The 21265-nt window shown below is 44.2% G+C and overlaps 1 protein-coding gene and 1 non-coding gene across 5 annotated transcripts; both read left to right on the forward strand.

Moving 5' to 3' along the window:
- Positions 1 to 4503: 4503 nt before the first annotated feature.
- On the forward strand, positions 4504 to 8105 carry C11H7orf25 (chromosome 11 C7orf25 homolog). 4 transcript variants are annotated; one of them, XM_047694539.1, is made up of 3 exons: positions 4504 to 4917; positions 5529 to 5689; positions 5866 to 8105. In XM_047694539.1, exon 3 carries the CDS (start codon positions 5887 to 5889, stop codon positions 7162 to 7164), a length of 1278 nt encoding a protein of 425 aa, XP_047550495.1. In that variant the 5' UTR covers positions 4504 to 4917; positions 5529 to 5689; positions 5866 to 5886; the 3' UTR covers positions 7165 to 8105. The 4 variants fall into 4 exon arrangements, with proteins under 4 accessions (XP_047550495.1, XP_047550494.1, XP_047550496.1 ...); XM_047694538.1 differs by lacking the exon at positions 5529 to 5689 and having other exon boundaries at positions 4507 to 4917; positions 5866 to 8104; XM_047694540.1 differs by lacking the exons at positions 4504 to 4917; positions 5529 to 5689 and adding an exon at positions 4932 to 5117.
- Positions 8106 to 9321: 1216 nt separating this feature from the next.
- Positions 9322 to 9428, forward strand: LOC125081507 (U6 spliceosomal RNA). The gene has a single exon (XR_007121712.1). It is a non-coding gene; the product is annotated as a U6 spliceosomal RNA (small nuclear RNA).
- The last annotated feature ends 11837 nt before the right edge of the window (positions 9429 to 21265 follow it).

The following is a 21265-nucleotide window of genomic DNA, read 5'->3' on the forward strand; positions in this document are numbered from 1 at the left end:
GTTCAGTCAAATCTTGTTAGACGCCCTGCTGTCAGATGTTGTCTGTGTGTGTCAGTAAAGCAAAATGCTGATTTTGGTAAACATCACTGCGTTCAGAGCTGGGAGAATCTGCAGGCTTTCATGGATTCGTGAGACGATAGGAAGTATAGGTGTTTTGTAGGCACCGTTAGGTGTATGTCAGTGAAACCCTAGGACACTGAGGTTGCACTGGGGCTGTGAAGGGTGCTAGGCCAAAGAATGTCCTATAGGAAATCTGTGATGCAAGTAAATAAAAAGCGGTGGACTGGTTCCTATTGGTTTCTCCATCACAAGTAGGTAAATGTGTTTAAAGGAGTCCCTTAGATTCTCCTAGACTTTTTAAACTCAAGGATGAACATAAGTGCTAGAAATAAAATCCTTAATACTTAAACATCAATGCTGTGGCTTTAAGGCTCTCCCTCATTCATGTAATCTCAACCTTGGCTGTCAATTAAGACTCATAAGTAGGCAAATAATGTGACCTCTGCTTTCATTATACAGGAAGACATACTGCTTAATTTTGTTTGTTTTTAAGACATTTTTAGGATAAGAGAAATTAATGTGGCCCACAGCACAGAATTTACGAATATCATTTTTTTTTTTAAAGATTTTATTTATTTATTTGAGAGAGAAAACATGAGTGGGGTGAAGAGCAGAGGGAGAAGCTGAGCACGGAGGCCGACGCAGGGCTCGATCCTGGGACCCCTGGACCATGACCCGAGCCGAAGGCAGACACCCAACTGACGGAGCCCACCCAGGCACCGCTGAATATCATCATTTCTTACTAACAGACATAGTGGGCAGTTCCATGATTCAAATGTGGCTCAAAAGGCTTTAAGATTTAGCTGAGTGTAGGAGAACAGAGTCTTACCTTGAAGTGTTTTGGTCAGGATTCCCAGTTCTGCTCCCCCCACAGTTCTGCTCTGTATCTTAGGGGAGGTGGCAGCAACTTTATGATGGGAGGTGGCAGCTTGATCTCTGACGTCAGCATGTTTGTCTTGAAGGCCGTATCTAATCTCTTGGTCTATTGAGACTCCAGCAGCACCCTAGAAAGAGAACATAGTAGTAGAAAGGAATGGTTTTTGGGTCAGGTCTTAACTCTTTTACTTACTGGCTCAGAGGGTTTTCTGAGGACAGATTTGATGATGTAAATGAAAGGTCTGCAGGGCTCATGCTGAAGTATTCTGTAACGTTTAGCTGCCTTTGGATTTGTTCAGGCCCTCTCTAACGTCCAATGTTCAAAAACCAGAGGAATATCAAAATTCTACAAGTCAAAGAATGGAAAGTAAAGGCAGGCATATTAAGGAGAAAAGTGTTTGTAAATTCCTACTGAAGGCTCACAGAGTAAGCCCACGGAATGAAAGGAGGAAAAATTCACAGAAGCAAATCTGTGTCCATATTCTGTTCTCTGGCTCTTCCCCCATTAAATGCAAAGTGTCGTTCAGTTGATGCAGCCTAGAACACTTTTTTACCTTTGTTTTCAGTTCCTTCTTGCATTGACCAGAAAAGCCATTCCTTTTGCTCCCAGTTCTTGGGGAATTCAATTGCCGACCCCATCCCTAAATGTCTCACAACACTTCAGTCATTCCAGCTTGTGGAATTGAGCTGGTTTAAACCTCCTTAAGCATCACAGGGCTCCTAATGTTCACAGCCCCTCTCTGATCTTGGTTCATTTTTAATCTTCCCACTCCTAAAGGCTTTGCCTCCGCTTGTTCTGTCCTTTCTCTTTTCTAGTTCATCAATGAACCACAAACTTAAGTTTGCAAAATAATTATTAGTTATGAAACATGGAAAATGTTTAAATTCATATATTGATCTTTGTGATTACTGAGTACTGGTTCACTGGGCTCTGACTGGGTGATAAGGAGGGTCAAAGGAGTTTTCATCTGTTCATTGATTTTTCATGGATGAAAACTGCCAGCCTAGTCCTTAAAGTCCCCATCTTTATCAGATACCAGGTGAGTGATAATCAGCTTCCTAAGCATGAGCGTATTTTAAAAGGGTAGATAATTTTAACACTTCATTTGAGGCGATGCCCCTGAGTTTCATTACTTTTAACTTTTTTAGGTATTCCAGCAAGTACTGTCTTCCATATTTTAAATAGTAGGCTTATGCAGTTCTCCGGATTCCTGGAGGTTAGCCACTATTTAGACTTTATATTCTGCAAGGTGAGAATTTAGAACTCTTACACTATCCTCACTTTCTCTCTGCCTCAGTTTAATTAGATCACAATGTTCAGTGTAAACGCTTTTATTAATGGCTTTGCAAGTAAACTGTTATTATATTTCCTAAATAAATTTCCTGGAGGTGATAATTGCTTCACTTTTTTGTATTCTGTGTAGCTATCACCAATTCTGAGATTCCCCCAACAGGATTGTAAAACCTTTTACATAGTGTTTCCCTCAGTATACGATGTCAAGTGATCTTCGCTGTTCTCTCCCTAATCCTCCGGCATCCTTCTTCCCCTCCAAACACCTCCAGAAGTTTCTGTCTCGGAACCCTCTTTCTGCTCTGCTCTAGGATAGTTGCAGGTTTGAAACTATATTCTATCTCGGTTGGCTGGGTTTAAAAATTCTAGGTTAGAAATGATCTCCATGTTTTACAGGCATTCCTCCTAGATTCCAGTGTTGCTGATCAGAAACCTAATGCTGTTGCGTATGTGTTCCAGATCCTTTCTTTATAACTTTTTTTCCCCTCCGCAGTTACGACCTTTTATTTGCAACATTCTGAAATTTCACACTGACGTGTCCCTTTCTGTGGGTTTCTTAACATTGTGTTGAGAATTCGGTAGGCCCTTTCACTGTAGAAACTAAAATCTTTCAGTTCTGGGTCAGTTTCCTAGTGTTTGAGAAATTTCCTTTTTTTTTCTGTATTTTTTACTTGTCTTTATTGTACATTCTAGTACAGTTTTACCCACCCTTTCCTACTCGTAATTGATATTTTAAAACTGGGGATATCATTTTTAATTTTGAAAAATTCTTTCTTACACTCTCACCTCCCTTTAAAAAAGTTCTAAAGTCCTCATGTTTCATGAATGAACTACCTTTTATCTGAGGAGGCTAGTTATAGAATACTTTCAAAAAACCATTTTGTTCTACTTTCTGGTTTACTTAAAATTCCAAACAGAAAAATGTTTGGAAGTGCTGTGTTTGTGAGTTCCAAACCTACTTACTGGGGGTTGTTGCTGTAAACCATTTCTCAGTGGTCTTCCATTTGCTCAGTTTCCCCAGAAAAAAATAGGGCTTAGGAAGAGGAGTGTCAGCATCCTGGGAGAGGCAGAGAAGGAACTAACAGTATTTCACATTCCACAGAAAATTGACCACCTTCATGTGTCTGGAAGCCCTCTGACTCCCTGCTGTCAGCATGATAGTTTTTTGCCAGGAGAAGGGTGGCTAAATGCCCAGCTGCACTGGACTTGAGAGAGAACTTGAATGTTTGTTTTTACAGGGTTATAAGCAGTGCCCACTTTCGGTCCAGCTGCACTGCTCGCCTCCCTTCTACCTTCTAGGCACCTGCAGTTCCACGGCCTTTCTGGGTTCTGCTTTGTGAGTCACTTGCTGCAGACATTTTGCTCCACTGTGCAAACTTCTCCGCTTACAGAGAGGCTGCCTGGGTTAGATGACCCCTTTGTGGTGGTCTTAGCTTTAAAATATATCTACCTTGGGATCGATCCCCACATCTGGCTCTGCTCAGCAGGGAGCCTGCTTCCCCCTCTCTCTCTCTCCCCCTCTTCCCCCTCTCTCGGCCTGGCTCTCTGCCTACTTGTGATCTCTCTCTGTCAAATAAATAAAACCTTTAAAAAATAAATAAAATATATCTATCTTTTACTTTGTGAAGAGGATTAAATAAGTTAGTATGTGAAAAGCACTTGGAATAACGCCTGCCATAAAATAAGCATTGAATAAGTGTTACTGCTCTTTGTCTTCCAAAAATGTATTGACATTTCATGTGCCGTCATTTTCTTGTTCTTGTTACTTCTGTGGGTTTATTCCTTTTCCTTTCCTAAGGGTGGCAAATAAGGTTTGGGAGGAGATATACATAGGATTAATGTTAATTTGAAGTCCTTTTAAGGATTTTTTAAAATTAGCTTTACTATATCAAAAGTCCTAAGCCTGTGGTTGACTTTGGACACTCTTATTAGGCTAATACAAGTTTCTTCCTCTCCGAAGTCATTGGATCATATGTCCTCCAGAAAGGTAGCACATCTCTGGTATCACACTTGCTGTGGAGAGCTCCGAATCGCGCAGTAGAAAGTGCTTTGGCTTGGAATCAAGAGTCCCAGCTCTAGCACTTAACACTTGCGTGAAACCTTTGAACACGCTCTCTGTTCTCTCTTCTATTAAAATGAGCCGAAAATTCTTCCACTGCCTGCCACTTGTTAAGGGGTTTGAGCTTGACGGCAGAAACACAGTCCTTGGGCGCAACCGGGAGATAGTCTCCACCAAAATGCACGACTTCTGCCCCCGGAAAAGTCCAAACCGAGCTAAAGGGATTAAGCGCGGGGTCACCCTGCGAGACCGAGTGGCCGGCGCCCTACTGGGAGTGCTGCCTGGCCCCGAGAGCTCCATCTCTGCTTCCCCGGGGCGAGGTTGCCGCGAACTCGCGATCTCTTCCTGATGCAAGAGTGGGAGAAGCCGGGTGCCCTCAACAAACATGGCGGCCGCGTTAGCGTCAGCCGCGCTCGGGAGGCCACGCTCCCGCCTGGGACTCGCGGACTCGGCGTCACCCGGCGCGGGACCACGTGACTCAGGAGGCTCCCGAGGCGGCCGCGCTCGCGCGGGTTGAGCACCAGCGGCTGCTAGGAGTGGGGTGGGGTCTGCCGGGCGAGCATTCCCGGCGGGTCCCGGCCTCGCGCGCGCACGTGTTTGCCTGCTCGCGCACGCGGTCCTGGCGCAGCCGGTGAGGAGCCGGGGAGGCGGAGGGAGGGAGCGGGGCGCCACTTCCTCGGCCTGGAGGGGTTGGCCGGCCGGCGGGGCCGGGAGGGGCGGACTCCGGGCCGCCGCGCGCCCCCCCGTCCTGCCCTCCACGCCCAGCGCTGGCTTCGGGGGCTGTTTGAGCCCGAGTCAGCGCGGCCGGGCCGAGCTGTGCGGGCGGACCCGGTACGGCTGCAGGGCCCGATGCCCGCCCGGAAGGCCCCGCTGACCTCCGTGTCGCCGCGGGCTGCACTCTCGGGGTCTAGTTTGTCTTCGGGCTTTTCCTTCCTGGGAGCCGGAGCCCAGTTGGTGGGTCCCTTCCGTCTTTTAAAATGCACTGGGTTGACGTCAGATGCAGGAACGAGGCAGTCTTGATTCTGTGGCGGGTGTACCGTGTGCCCGTGCGATAGCACGAGGCAGTCGGGTAGAGGGGACCCACTCGCGAGGGAGGAAAAGATCAGAAAGGCTTAGAGTGGTCATTTTGGGAGACACTTTTGGTTTGGACCATTTGCTAACCAGCTAGTCTGTGTGGATATTTTTAATCACGCTCTCTTCACTTTCCGAGCCTTTTATAAAAATTGTTCTCCAAGCAAACAGTAAAGCTGCTGATCAGGGAGCTCCTTATGTAGCAGTTTGCCGAACTCCTGCATTTTACCCTGACCCTGGACGTGCTGAACGTGACCTTCAGACTGAAGAAATAAAGGTCTAAAAAAGCTTGTCAGAATCCAACATACCAAAAGAAGAGTTTGGAAATATAGGTATCCTTTCCTTAGTTGTCACAGGAGGAAGTCACTCCAAAATCAGCCATGCAGAAGAAGATTCAGCCTCCATAAGCTTTGTTGCTAGATTGAAGTTGTATAATCCTCAGTGAAGAATTGATTGCCATCATTTCTTAGGACTGTTTCGATTTGCCTTGTTTCTTTTCTTTCCATAGGAAAGGAATAATGCTGTCAGCATGTCTGCACACTCCATGCTCTGTGAACGAATCGCCATAGCCAAGGAACTGATCAAGAGAGCAGAATCACTTTCTAGATCAAGAAAAGGTGGCATAGAAGGTGGCGCAAAGCTGTGCAGCAAATTGAAGGCAGAGTTAAAATTCTTACAGAAAGTAGAAGCCGGGAAAGTAGCGATTAAGGAATCCCATCTACAGAGCACTAACCTAACACACCTAAGAGCCATCGTGGAATCAGCAGAAAACTTGGAAGAAGTCGTTAGTGTTCTTCATGTCTTTGGTTACACAGATACCGTGGGAGAAAAGCAGACCCTTGTGGTGGATGTGGTTGCAAATGGTGGTCACACGTGGGTGAAAGCCATTGGCCGAAAGGCTGAAGCTCTTCATAACATCTGGCTGGGCAGGGGCCAGTATGGTGACAAAAGTATCATTGAGCAGGCTGAAGACTTCCTCCAGGCCAGTCACCAGCAGCCAGTGCAGTACAGCAACCCTCACATCATCTTTGCATTTTACAACAGCGTCTCCAGCCCCATGGCAGAGAAGCTCAAAGAAATGGGCATTTCTGTGAGAGGAGACATAGTAGCCGTTAACTCTCTGTTAGATCACCCAGAAGAGCTCCAGCCCAGTGAGAGTGAGTCAGACGACGAGGGCCCTGAACTTTTGCAGGTGACCCAAGTGGACCGAGAAAATATTCTAGCAAGTGTTGCCTTTCCAACGGAAATTAAGGTCGATGTGTGCAAAAGAGTGAATCTGGACATTACGACTTTAATCACATACGTATCTGCCCTCAGCTATGGAGGCTGCCACTTTGTCTTCAAAGAGAAAGTGCTTACGGAACAAGCAGAGCAAGAGAGGAAGGAGCAGGTTTTGCCACAGTTGGAGGCGTTTATGAAGGACAAGGAGTTGTTTGCCTGTCATTCGGCTGTCAAAGACTTTCAGTCTATTCTAGATACCTTAGGAGGACCTGGGGAGAGAGAGAGGGCCACTATGCTGATTAAGCGAATTAATGTGGTGCCCGACCAGCCTTCTGAGCGTGCCTTGAGACTGGTGGCCAGTTCAAAAATCAATAGCCGCTCGCTAACAATTTTTGGGACAGGAGACACTCTAAAAGCCATCACGATGACTGCCAATAGTGGTTTTGTCAGAGCTGCCAACAACCAGGGTGTTAAATTTAGTGTGTTTATCCATCAGCCTAGAGCACTTACTGAGAGCAAAGAGGCTCTCGCCACCCCTTTACGGAAAGACTACACAACTGCAATGAACACTGATGATACCCTTTAAATATTGTCATGGAAATAAGTTATTGATACCAAAGGCTGGGTCTTCCCATCTTAAATGGGAAGGAAGAAAAGGTCTATAGTAAAAATAATACTTAGCGCTCTTAACCTGTAGAGTTGATTGTGTGTGTCATCTATAAAATACATAACCCAAAGTAGAAAAAGCACAAGAGACAAGCGTATTTACCAAACTGCCTACGTTTTAGCAACCAAGAACAGAAATACATCTATACAAAGCTTTTAGCTGTGTGACAGTACTTTTATTTGATCGAGTAGGGCAACATCCCCCTAGTGGCAATCGGCATTTCATGGGATGTGGCTACCCTGCGTCTTGCATAAAATACCTGGAGAAAACTGAAGCTGTTTTTCCTTATATTGGTTCATCATTCATGTGGGTTGAGGCTGGGAAGTTTATAATTAGTTCTTGATTATAAAGTTATGGCCATTATGAATGAAAAGAAACTTCTTGACTGCTCGTGTCAGGCATACTCTGTTGCGTGCATTTACAAAGAGTACATTAATATAGAAGAAAATAAAGTGAATACTGGGCATGTGAAACCCATGAACCGATGTATACACCTTTGTGAAAAGAAAGATAGTCCCACTACTATACACCTGGGACATTTCATGCAAAATATTAATTTGAGGAAATTGTAAAAGAATTACCAGAAACATTTTAAAAGAATTCAAATTTTACTTTTAAGTACGAAGACTTCCCATATTGCAAGTATTTGACTTATAAATACTGCCTTTACTCTCTCTTTTGCAAGTGGCAAGTGACAACTGCATTACTTCACTCTTGTGAAATGGTGGTAGGCGATCCCATGCCTGTTGCATGACACAAGTTGTAATTAAAAATAAATTTTTCGGGCACCTGGGTGGCTCAGTGGGTTAAGCCTCTGCCTTCGGCTCAGGTCATGATCTCAGGGTCCTGGGATCGAGGCCCGCATCGGGCTCTCTGCTCAGCAGGGAGCCTGCTTCCCTCTCTCTCTCTCTCTCTGCCTGCCTCTCCGTCTACTTGTGATCTCTCTCTGTCAAATAAATAAATAAAATCTTAAAAAAAAAAATTTTTACGTCCACATGGCCCTAGGTGCTTTATTTGCAACAAAGCATAGTAGCTTAGCAAAGGAGATACGTATTCACTGTATTTTAAAAATTGGGACATTAAGTCTTAGAGCTTAAGTATTAAGGCAAGCTAAGTGTGGGAGCCCGTATTAGAACACATTGCCACAGCCTGACCTCATTCTTTTGTGCCAACTTTGCTGTTTTGTGAGAAGGGACCTCAGTTTCCAGGCCCAGTGTTTGTTGGGAGGGCAGGGGTTGAATTTGTTTATAGGACGTCCATGAACACTGCAGTGAAATGCGAAAGTAGACTTGGGAATGTTTCTCTTGGGAGCGATTCCATTACTATCCCGGAATGCATTTCCTAGGGGAAAAGTTTGTGCTTGGGATTCTGATTTAGAATAGAGAGGTGGATTTAACTTGCAACTAAAATTGTATAGTGTTAAAAATTGGGCTTAGGAAAAAAAAAATTTAAAAAAAAATTGGGCTTAGGCCTTTTTGAGTACCTATTAAGGTCCTAAGGTGCTTGGTACTGAGCATTTAAAATTTTGGTCTAAAAAAAATGAGGAATTGGTTTTTGCTCCAGGGAATTCTTAGTCTGAAATGGAGTTGAGTAACTGAAGCGTAGTTCCTTTATTGAGTTGTCGTGTGCCAGCCACAGCACGAAGGCCTGAGCTTTCAGGGAGTAGCAGGAAGAAGGTAGATTTCTATCCCTTTCTTTCCACAATGCATTAATACCGACGAACTTGAATCTTTGCCAACCGGAATGTGTACAGCCACAGCACTCTTGGAAGAAGCTGATTTCTGAAGTGGCCATAGCTGTGGTTCTCCCATGATCATTTTCCTTTTTTGGACATTCAGTGATTACAGTTCCTAATGACATAATAATGCAAGCAGCAGATACGGACACGTAGTGGGGCACTGGATCCTGGAATATAAAGTAAGAAGTAGTGCCTTCTCTAGGAACACATACACACACACACACACACACACACACATACACACACACGACGACATTCGTGTATCCTAGACCTGCCGCAGCTGTCCAAAATTATATCTACAAAGGTGAAAAATAAGTAATAAAAGAATGAGCAAAGTTGTGCTTGCTTTGGCAGCACATATATTAAAATAGGAATGACACAGAGAAGGTTACCATGGCCCCTGGGCAAGGATGACATGCAAATTCGTGAAGTGTTCCACATTAAAAGAAAAAAGAATGAGCAAAATTGAATGTGAAATACCAGTTAAAAACTGTCAAGTCCAAAGAATCATATGGTTATAAAGCAAAGCGAATGTCCAAAAGATTATTTTTTAAAAGATTTTATTTATTTGACAGAGATCACAAGTAGGCAGGCAGGCAATGAGAAAGGGAGAAGCAGGCTCCCTGCTGAGCAGAGAGCCCGATGCGGGACTCGATCCCAGGACCCTGAGATCATGACCTGAGCCAAAGGCAGAGGCTTTAACCCACTGAGCTACCTGTCCAAAGGATTATGAACGTGAAGATGTATAATGTAAAATCTATGGTGAAGTGGTGGGTGAAAGAAAAAGCCATGTTAAAAAATCCTCATCTCATTTAGAAGGGACTCAACAGCAACTCTGATTGTTGCCATTAAAAAATAGCACAGGGGGGCACCTGGGTGGCTCAGTGGGTTAAAGCCTCTGCCTTTGGCTCAGGTCATGATCCCAGGGTCCTGGGATTGAGCCCCGCATCGGGCTCTCCACTCTGCGGGGGGGCCTGCTTCCTCCTCTCTCTCTGCCTGCTTCTCTGCCTACTTGTGACCTTCGTCTGTCAAATAAATAAATAAATAAAATCTTAAAAAAAAAAATAGCACAGGGGGTGCCTGGGTGGCTCAGTCGGTTAAGCGTCTGCCTTTGGCTTAGGTTGGGATTCCAGGGTCCTGGGATCAAGCCCTGCGTCGTCGGGCTCCCTGCTTGGCGGGAGGCCTCCTTCTCCCTCCCCCACTTCCCCTGCTTGTGTTTCCTCTTTCACTCTCTCTTTGTCAAAAAGATAAATAAATAGCACAATATAATTTGAGGTGTCAAACAGGAAATGTGACTGATGGTACAAGTTAAACCAAGCTGACTCACTTTCCAATGAAGGGTGAGTTTGGAGAATAAATGCAGATCATATATGGAAAGACAAGTCAAGGCGTTCCCAAGGAAGCATAAAAACCAGAAAGCATAAAAGAAGAGACATATAAAGCCAAAAAGGATAAGCTGGGGGAGAAGATAAATTATTGCAGGGAAATATACTGTATCTGTATACTGTTTGGATAAATTTGGAAAACTCAATGAAATGGGAATTAGACTCGAAGAAGTAGAAAACCTAAATAATCAATAACCATTGAAAAAAATTGTTAAAGTTACTAAGTAATGACTTCCAAAAAATGTCCAGGGTCAGTTAGCTTCATTAGATAAGTGTTTGCTTACTTTTTTTTTTTTAAGATTTTATTTTTATTTATTTGACAGAGATCACAAGTGGGCAGAGAGGCAGGCAGAGAGAGAGGAAGGGAAGCAGGCTCCCTGCTGAGCAGAGAACCCGATGCAGAGCTCGATCCCAGGACCCTGAGATCATGATCTGAGCCAAAGGCAGAGGCTTTAACCCAGTGAGCCACCCAGGCGCCCCAAGTGTTTGCTTACTTTTAAATATCAGATAATGCTCTTGTTCTAAAAAGTAATATGGAGCACAACACCGTAAGCGGGGTGGACACTATTCAACACAGCAGCCGTGGTGTCCTTACCACCCGGCCCCTTTCCTAAGAGGAGAGCTCCGGTTTGCTCCTGCTTGATCATGGAGCCTTGGTGGAGGACCAGAGCCCATCTGTGCCATCTCGGCCAGTCATCTCAGATCATCACCATATCCGGAATGTTTTCAAATTCATTTTGTGGGATATAAGCATAATTCTGATACTAAAACATGACATAGTGTCCTTAAAAAGCTGCAGCAAAATTTTGGTTTAGGTCAATTAAATAAAATCTTAAAAAAAAAAAAAAAGAATATATGCACAAACATGGGACGTCTGCATGGCTCAGTTGGTTAAAGGATTGCCTTCAGCTCAGGTCATGATCCTGGAGTCTTGGGATCGAGTCCTGCCTCGGGCTTCCTGCTCAGCAGGGAGCCTGCTTCTCTCTCTGACCCTCCCCTTCTTGTGTTGTCTTTCTCTCTCTCATTCTCTCTTTCAAATAAAATATCTATATATATAGAGAGATATATATATTGATATTGATGTAATGATCGATTGCAGGGCCTGATGTCCATCCGGAAGGCCCCGCCGACTTCCTGGTCGCCCCAGGCTGCATTCTCAGGGTCTGGTTTATCTTTGGGATTTTCCTTCCCACAAGCGGATGCTGAGTTGGTGGGCCCCTTTCCTCTTTTTTAAAATGTGCTGGGCCCCTTTCCACGTTTAAAAACCTTTCCTTTCCTGCCCCTCAGCAGATCTCCCTGCTGTTGCCAGATGGGATCCTTCACAATCATGAATCATTGAATAAAGCCAGTTCGATCTTTAAATTCACTCAGGTGGATTTTTGTTTTTTAACAATGGTGAGCAGCATCTACCTGCTTACCTCCATTGTTTGGTGATTTGAGCAAGAAATAAATACTGATAATCCACTGATGAATATACACTTTACCCGAATTAATGGTACTTCTTTTGTCTTGGAGATGTTTTGCATTTCATACAATCAAATTACTAGTCTCTCTTCCCTCCTGGTTTCTGCATCAGACTCGGAAGTCCTATTGTCAGATTGCCGTTTCCATTTCCATAAATAATAGATGGCAGTGCTTAACTCCCTATAGCCTTACCAGAATTAGGCTTCTTTAATTTTTTCAGTTGTCCAAAAAAAAAAAAAAAAAAATCTTATTTATTTGATTACCAGTGAATCTGGGATTCTTAAATATATTTAATGGTCACTGTATTTCTGCCATAAATTGCTTGTTAATATCTCCTCTCTCTCAATTGATTGATTTTATCAATCTTTTCAATGATTTATAAAATCTTTACATAAATTAAAGATTAGACCTATTATCTATTGTTCTATAACAAAGTAGTCCACAATTTAGTGGCTTAACATAATCAACATAGTATTGTATCTCATGATTTTATGGGTTAGGAACTCAAGCAGGGCTTGCCTCTGTGATTCTTCTATTCCAAGTGGCATTGCCTGGGGTCACTCAGTGTTTAGCTAGAGGACACACAACGGCTCTGCTCACAAGGCTGTCACCTTGGCAGGGATGACGGGAAGGCCCTGCTCAGCAGGTCCCGTTCCTCCTCACGTTGGCTTTCCATGAGGGTAGTTGGACTTTTTATGTTGCAAGTTAGGGATAGAAGAGGGAGTGTTCCACGAGACAGGAAGTGAAAGCCTATGGTCCTTTAAGGCCCAGTGAGGCCCAGAAACCCTATCCTATCGGTTAAAACAGCACCAGGGGCTCATTTCAGTGGGAGGGGAAATATGGCCCAGCACTTGATGGAAAGCCTGTTATAAAATTTGTGGGCCTTTAAAATCCATCATGAGGATTCAAACCTTTACCCATTGAATACATTGCAGATATCTTTTCCTGACTTTTTTTTTTTTTTTTTTTTTTTGTCTTTCAATGTTGTGGGTTTTTTTGTTACACAGATATGTTAAATTTTTATGTGATAAAATATGTTGGTTTTTATTTTTCATTATGACTTCTGGATTTTGTGCCACGTTGAGAAAGGCCTTCTCCACCAAGAATTATTTTTTAAAAATTCCCTTATACATCTTTCTGTTATTCAGTTTTATTTCAGTGTGCATATGTTCGATATATATGTAACTTACATATGAAGTCAGAACCTATAAAATATTTTCCAAAATAAAAAAGTGAGTATCAATCTTTTAGCTCATTTTATTCAATTTTATTATTGCTCTGTGAACATAATTCAATTTTGTGCTTCCATATTATACTAATAAAATAGCATTTTAGATGCCCCTTAACATAATTTTGAGGACCAGCCCAATATAAATGAGCTCTACTCATAGATGTTTAAAATTTATATTCTGCTAAACTGTTGAAAACTATTTTTTAAAAAGATTTTATTTATTTGAGATAGAACGAAAGTGAAAAAAAGAGAAAGCACGACTGGGGGTGGGGTGGGGAGGGGCAGAAGGAGAGGGAGAAGCAGGCTCTCCACGGGGCGGGGAGCCCGACAAGGGGCTCGATCCCAGGATTGGATCCAAAGGCAGTTATTTCACCGACTGAACCACCCAGGTGCCCCTAAACGATTGAAAACTATTTTAAGAGCACTTCCATGGGGCCTAACTGAATTGTGCTTCCATTTTTTTCTCCATTACTGAACTCCAGGCGGTTTTTAGGGATATTATTTTCACACTTGATTGTATGTTGAAAGGTTCTTTGGATGTGATCTGTTCTTTTCTCTCTTTCCAGAGTTTTGGGCTGATTGTTTGGGTCATACTAAGAAGAAAGCAATTGCAGATATCACTCTGAAAGATTTCTCAACTTGGATGTTAGGATTGGCCCAGGAGATGAACCCTTTTACCACAAAACATTTCATTTTAGGAAAGAAATTTTTTTGCACCTCCAACTATAAAGATATAGAAACAGAAGAGCCATGCAAAATGATCTAAATTAAACATAGATCCAAACTAAAATTAATTTCAAATTGAACATTCTGTTCTTTTTTTTTTTTTTTTTTTTTTTTTTTGGTGGACAACTACATAGACTAGTGAACCATAGAGCAAACACAGCATGCACCCACAATACAGACACAGGCAGTTATGTCCATACACATGTTGTACCCAAGTTTTCACATCTGAGAGACCACCAAGGAGCCAAGCACCGATGCAATCGCATGAGGGTTTATTTGACAAGCTTAAGCTTGGGCCCCAAGTATACCCGACACAGCAGAGTAGGGACTTGGACCCCGAGCCAGATTACAGTCAGAGTTTTTAAAAGCAGAGTAGGGGTGGACTTAGTGGTGGGTGAGAACAAAGCGGGTGTTCAGAAGGGCTATCAGGGTAAAGAAGACTGTCAGGATACTGAAGGCCTGGTTACTATCAAGCCAAGGCCGTTTTTCCCTTTAATGAGGCACTAGCCTGAAGACAATTGGGAGTTTCCTGGTAGAATGTCACATTCTTGCTATCAAGTGTCCTTGTTAGTGAGATTTGGGTTTAGAAGAAATTTAACTTTATTTACTTTTCCTTCTACCTCAGCCTCCTTCAGTTTTGTTTATGGAGGGGAGGGTGACATTAGGGCTTAAGGAACTGAGTTATTTGTCTCTGGAAATTGGGCTAGACTCGAGGTGGGTACAGCCTTGTTTATCTTGGCCTCCACAACACACACGTGTGTGTATCTATTTTGCATAGTTTTCTCTCTTTACATTAAAAAAATGAAATTTTTTTTCCTACGAAAGTTTCTTCAAAAAATCTCTGCTAAAGAAAATAGTTGTCCATAATTTATGAATTAAGGGTGGAATTGTTTTGGAGTGGTGTGTGTGTGTGTGTGTGTGTGTGTGTATGCGTGCGCGCACACAGGGAGCGGTCAAGGGGGACGGAGGGTCGTGGTTCCTAAATCTTTGGCTTAGAAGACAAAGCACAGAGCTTTTGAGGCTTTATCCTGGGATATTTTGCAGTGGATGAAGAAAGAATTCTCAGCCAGCAGGACTCCCTTAGAAGGTGAAGATAGGGCTAATAGCTACAATATTACTAACAACAGCAATATCAGTGACAACAAAAATGTCCTCTCTGGGCCTAACCCAGTCACAGAGTGAACTAAATAAATTATTATTATTATTATTTTTAAAGATTTTATTCATTCATTTGACAGACAGAGATCACAATCAGGCAGAGAGGCAGACAGAGAGAGTGGAGGAAGCAGGCTCCCCGTTGAGCAGAGAGCCCGATGTGGGACATGATCCCAGGACGCTGGGATCATGACCTGAGTGGAAGGCAGAGGCCTTAACCCACTGAGCCACCCAGGCGCCCTAAATTATTTTTAATTTCAATTTAACTCCATTGTTTTCAGTTTTTCTTTTTCAAAGAAAAAAAAGAAAAGAAGAGTGAGCACAGAGGTGGTTTAAGACTTAATGATCTCACATTAATCTCTGAGGATACATGAGTCATTCAGGAGCCCCTCTGGTGTGAAAGACACTGTACTTCATGTCAGGAATACAAATGTGAATGAGATTGTCTTGGTTCTGGCCCTCAGGGAGCTTTATGTATATCCTAATAATTACATTCTCAGGACTAATGTGCAAAACACACTGATTAGCCTTAATATGGAATTTATAAATCCAAGCGGAATGAATTGTCATTAACTTGGTCAGAAAGTCAGGATGCTTAAGAATCCATTTGCGGGGCTCCTGGGTGGCTCAGTGGGTTAAGCCTCTGTCTTCAGCTCAGGTCATGATCACAGAGTCCTAGCATCAAGCCCTGCATTGGGCTCTCTGCTCAGCGGGGAGCCTGCTTCCCTTCCTCTCTCTGCCTACTTGTGATCTCTGTCAAATAAATAAATAAAACCTTTAAAAAAAAAGAACCCATTGCTACGTGAACATGTTTTCCTATCTCTGGTGCAAGTAAGAATGTTGGAAATAAAAAGGGCTTTGGGGATCGTGTTCGCCCAGCCCATCTCTGAGGTGAAAACGGAGTTCTGGGGAAAGGAAGAGGAAGGAGAGAGCCAGAATTCTCTTTTGCTAATTACCAGCTCCTCCCACTGGGGGGCAGCACGCAATGGTCAGACATTAGGAGTCACACAGGCCTGGAGTTCCTTTCTCAGTTTGCAGCTTACCTTTACCTGCGCAAAGGACTTCACCTCACCAAGCTTTAGTTTCCTTATCTGCAAAATAAGAAGAGTATTTATTTTATAGGATTGTTATGAGGATTTAAATGAAATAAGATACTGTAGGTACAGTATTTCAAACAGAATCTGGGGCCTAGTAACCATCAGTTCTTAGGATCATGCTTCCTATACCTTTTATATGTAATTGCTGTTAATTTTTGTGCTATTTACAGGTGGTCGGTTCCCCTAGGCCCTGGCTATGTTCAAAGGTCAACTGTACTCCCCTTTCTTTCTTTCTTCTTTTTTTTTTAAGTTGTATTTATTTATTTATTTGACAGACAGAGATCACAAGTAGGCAGAGACGCAGGCAGAGAGAGAGGAGGAAGCAGGTTCCCTGCTGAGGAGAGAGCCCGACGTGGGGCGCGATCCCAGAACCCTGAGATCATGACCTGAGCGGAAGGCAGATCATGACCTCAGCTTAACCCACTGAGCCACCCAGGCGCCCCTGTACTCCCCTTTCTTTAACTCCTGGTAGTGATTCTAGTGATAATTCAGACATGGCCAAGGGACGAGCTTGTGAAGTTTGAGACTGGCACTCCATAACCCCACAGCAAACAGGGTCCTAATAAGTTTTTTTTTTTTTTTTTTTTTTGAGATTTTATTTATTTATTTGACAGAGAGAGACACAGTGAGAGGGAACACAGGGGTAGCGAGAGATGGAGAAGGAGGCTTCCTGCTGAGCAGGGAGCCTGATGCGGCGCTCCATCCCAGGACCCTGGGATCGTGACCCGAGCCGAAGGCAGACGCTTAACGACCGAGCCACCCAGGCGCCCCCAAACAAGTTTTCATGAGGGCTAGTAACCTTTTCTGTGAGGAGGAGCACATTGGCATGGGATCTTTTCTGTACATCTCGTGTCTTCGGGGCTTACAGGGGTATGGAGTGGAGGGGAGGATGGGGCCTTTGTGGGCCGGTAAACGATCTGTGGGGGGCAGTTTCAATGGTGGTGGAAACAATTCAAAGACTCCAAGTTCTACAAATCGATAGTGTTCCCCAGATTCAAGACCACTCATTTCCACGTGTGCTGCTGGCTAGCTGTTCGACCAGTGCTGGGTTTACCTCTACCTACCACCGTACACGAGCCCTCCAGTAGGCCTGGTGGGAAAGAGGACGCAGCCCCTTCTCAGCCGTGCGCACTGACGCCACCTAGCGGAAGCACGGAGAGCTACCGCGGCATCCAGTTAACAGGAGCTCCCGTTCTGTTTCCAGTTAAAGTTCTTCTTGTCTTTGTTGATCATTCGTCCTTCTCAACTTGTGAACCGCCTAAAATCCATTTTTTGAATCAAAGTGGTGACACGAGGAAAATAAGCTCCTACTAAATACTCTGTGATTTTAAGACCCATCAATTTATTTACTCAAAGACACGTATGACGAAAAGAGTGAATCACAGTGTGGTCCGCAGAGCATTTTTAGACGTGACGTGTGATTCCATGTTCCATATTTTACCACGAACAGTACGAACGAAATGAAAATATTTGGCAAGGAGGCCAATTTTGGATGGAGGGAGCCGCCTCACTGTATTTATATTCTTGGTGTCATTTTCTGACTTTGTCTTCATTCTCTTTTCTCCATTATTAATACCAACATCTGGTGAGATTCGAGCCCTCTTGGCCTTTCTTCTGTTGAAGATGCTTGTGATCTTCGTCTATAAAAGCAAAACAAATGGGTAACGTGTGAGCGGGGACCCAAAAGTAAGTTTAGTTCTGTCTCCTTAAGAGGGTGCATTTTCTGCTGTGCCTCTTTCTCAATTTTGTGCAATGCTTATTGAACTAAGGGAACTTACCCTTCCTGCATGACAAACATTGGTTCAAAAGAAAAAAAAAAGTGACAGTAGGACAAGGTTACAATCCTGAAGAAAATCCTGCTGAAAGGAAATCAAATGGGAGATGCTAATAGATCCTATTCATTTTTTAATTTCTAAGAACTGAGGCAGGCTATAGCTTGACTCCCACAAAGGGGCTGCTCTTATTTTTTTTTTTAAGATTTATTTATTTATTTGACAGACAGAAATCACAAGGAGGCAGAGAAGCAGGCAGAGAGAGAGGAGGAAGCAGGCTCCCCGCTGAGCAGAGAGCCCGATGTGGGGCTCGATCCCAGGACCCCGGGATCATGACCTGAGCCGAAGGCAGAGGCTTTAATCCACTGAGCCACCCAGGCGAGGGGCTGCTCTTATTGCCATGTTTATCAAGAATGATAGGGTGGGAGCCAAGCAGAGCAGTGGAGGGTAAAAGGGAAAATAACAAAAATAGGCTAATCCAAACGAAAGAAGATTCGAAGTGGAAAGTCAACCAGGTGTCTCTGAGTCAAGTGAGGGAGCAGAATGTTCTTACAGGAAATGGAATTCCCACATAGGTCTGTGGTTGGTGTTCTCTCAGTGGACTCTGACAGCTGTCACCACCCTCCTCAGTGATGCAGCTGGCACCTGGTGCCTGGATTGTTGTTTGGTCTCCTCAGGAGAGGTGACAAAGAGTCCCTCTGTGGCTGCTTTGTTTTCCAGTGGCTCTGTAACCACAGCCTAGTCATCCATCGAGCCTTGGCTGGCGGAGGGGTCATTTCTTCTGTAAGCAGTGGGCTTATGGTCTCAGGTGGCCAAGGTTAACATAACCGAAAAATAACAATGACAACAACCTTAAGGCCAACGAATGAAATGGGGCTCTGTATTTGATTGTTTTCTCCATTCTGCTGAGTTTATCCTATTTTTAAATTAAGGCAATTAGATAACAGAAAGGGGACAATGACAAAGTATTTTAGGAAAAATTTGCTTTCACTTCAAAATCATGCCTGCATGACAATTGGTCCAGTTAATGTAAGCTCTTCTCCACTTGCTTTCATAAGGATTGTTCTTGGCCTCTACCTGTTCGTATAAGTGATCAGATCACCAGGTCTGGAAAATAATGAATTTACCAGATTTGTACCTCGTAAGGCATTTTCTATGATAAATCAAGGAAGGCATTGTCTGTCCATAAAATCAGCACTTGTATTGGAATGTGTCCTAGGAAGGGAAATACTCTTTTCTATACTTAGAAATCAATAGAAACACACAACAACCAACCCAACATAGTTAATTCCCAAAATAATTTTCCCCACCACTCTTGCTTTTCCTGGTTCAAATCTAATCAGACTGTGGTTTAGGTGACTGGAGTGTTCTATGCTTAGCCATCAGTGGGGCTGCGGCAAGCCAGGAACGTGGAGAAGAGACTTTTCATTCAGGAAGAAACAAAGTCCTATTGAGCATATTTTCTTATTTGACAGAGAGAGATCACAAGTAGGCAGAGAGGCAGGCAGAGAGAGGAGGAAGCAGGCTCCCTGCTGAGCAGAGAGCCCAATGTAGGACCTGATCCCAGGACCCTGAGATCATGACCTGAGCTGAAGGCAGAGGCTTAACCCACTGAGACACCCAGGCACCCCTCGAGCATATTTTCTTATTAACAAACTCCTAAACAGAAAACTGTAGAACAATAGGAAGTTTTCAACCTCAGAACTGACATAGCAAAATATGAGCCAGAAAAGAGAAATAAAGGTTACACACACCTTGCGTCTTTTACTGATCCCATTCAAATCAGAATTGTTGAACACAAAGAGCTCAAAGATGCTTCAACATTTGGGCCAGTTTTTGAAAGTGCGAGTAGTAGGAGAAACCTGAGGCCCATGGCTGCTGGTTCAGTCAAACTGGTCACCTTGAGCGAGACTCCTGTCCTTCGGTATTTTGAAATCTTGCTGCACACGTGACTACACTTTGTAAGTAAAAGTGCACATTCCTCCAGTCCCATCACCACTGAAAAATCTCTAAGTTTCAGTGCGTTTGCATAAGGAAGGGCCCAAGCCAGAGGTGGGAAGGTAGGAGTCCAAGAAGGGAGCTCAGGCATGACCTGCAGTTACAGAAGAGGCCAGCAGGTGGTGCTGGCCGGCGGGCGGCGCATTCCCGCGGGGCCTTTGGTCTGGAGGCTGAGCACCCTTCCCACCCTGGATGAGGGAGACCCAGCTTCTGGAAAGTCCGCACCGCCTGCTGAGACACGGGCCAGTATGGGCATTTCAGCGAGCCGGGTGGCCTCTACCTGGTTGTTGAGCGTTAATACAGACCCGAACAATTTAAAACTACCTGTAATTCTAAAATGCGCACGCGCCTTTTATCGCACTGCCCGTGGGGGTGGGGGATAGGTTTGCAGAGCAAACTCGGAACGCGAAAGGGGGGAAAGGGAACAGGACGTGCTGGGCATCGTGCCAGACACTCTTCTGTCTCATTTGCTCCAGACAAAAGCTCTGTGAATTGTTACCCTTATCCGTTTTTCACAGATGACTAAGCTGAGGCTCAGAGAGGCAACTTACTTGCCCAATGGAGCCTGAAGCCCACGTTCTCTAAGTACAAGCCCCAAATCTAACATTTTAAGAATTAAGGTCAGTCACCTGTTTTGAGTCACTCTAACAGCAGTCTCTACCTGATCACGCAGGAGGTGCTCGTCACAATGTTTTAAAAAATGGTCCAAAGAATGTGAAGATGTCTGGCCGCCCAAAGTCAACTAGAGGGTAGAAGCACTAGGTTTTGTAAAGGATTCCAGCATAAATTCATTTGTTCTGAAAATCGGAGCCTCGCTAAAGGGTTCACTAAAGAAAATTGAAAATTCAAGTTTAAATTTGGGAGGGACCAAACTCAGGTGCCGGGCTAGAGGTATTCAACCCCCAAACGTAGGTGACAGGGATGACCTTGCCCAGCAGCAGATAATTAGCACTGAGTTTGGATGACAACGTCTGTGACTTCTGTCAGCCCCGGCATTGATCAGCCGTCCTCCTTTCTCTACATGGTTCCTTGGTGGGGCATGGGGGAACCTACTCCAGATGCATCCTGGGAGGATGTGTCCAGAAGGCCGAGGTATGAGGGAGATGGATGAGGTATTACTGTCTGAGCTCACCCTCCATTCCCACTGCTTCTCCACATTGGATATTTCTTCTACGATCTAGTTAATAATTCGTCCTGCCTTAGTACCATTCCTGAGGCCACCCGGGTCTGGGCCCTGTCCAGGGCTTAGAGTGTTTTCAGATCTGCAGCAACGAGGCAGCCTCCCAGGACCTTGCTCTCCCCTCCTGTGTGCCACGCCCCTGTGCCCTTCCTGGGTCCTTGTGGGACTTGTTGCCTCTGTGACCTGAGTGGTCCAGCGGGCCAGGCTCCGGGGCACTCCACACTTTAGGAACAGCGGGCAGAAGTCATGAGCGAAGACATTGAGGGGGTTCAGG

The sequence above is a fragment of the Lutra lutra genome, chromosome 11 (assembly GCF_902655055.1).
Source record: "Lutra lutra chromosome 11, mLutLut1.2, whole genome shotgun sequence".
Taxonomy (NCBI): Eukaryota; Metazoa; Chordata; class Mammalia; order Carnivora; family Mustelidae; genus Lutra; species Lutra lutra.

What these genes read in the sequence shown, in the direction of transcription:
- C11H7orf25 (XM_047694541.1), top strand. Translation starts at nt 5,136, where the DNA reads ATGCCCGCCCGGAAGGCCCCGCTGACCTCCGTGTCGCCGCGGGCTGCA. An exon ending in TGGGAGCCGGAGCCCAGTTG is followed by an intron (nt 5,241 to 5,865) that starts GTGGGTCCCTTC and finishes TTCTTTCCATAG; the next exon opens with GAAAGGAATAATGCTGTCAG.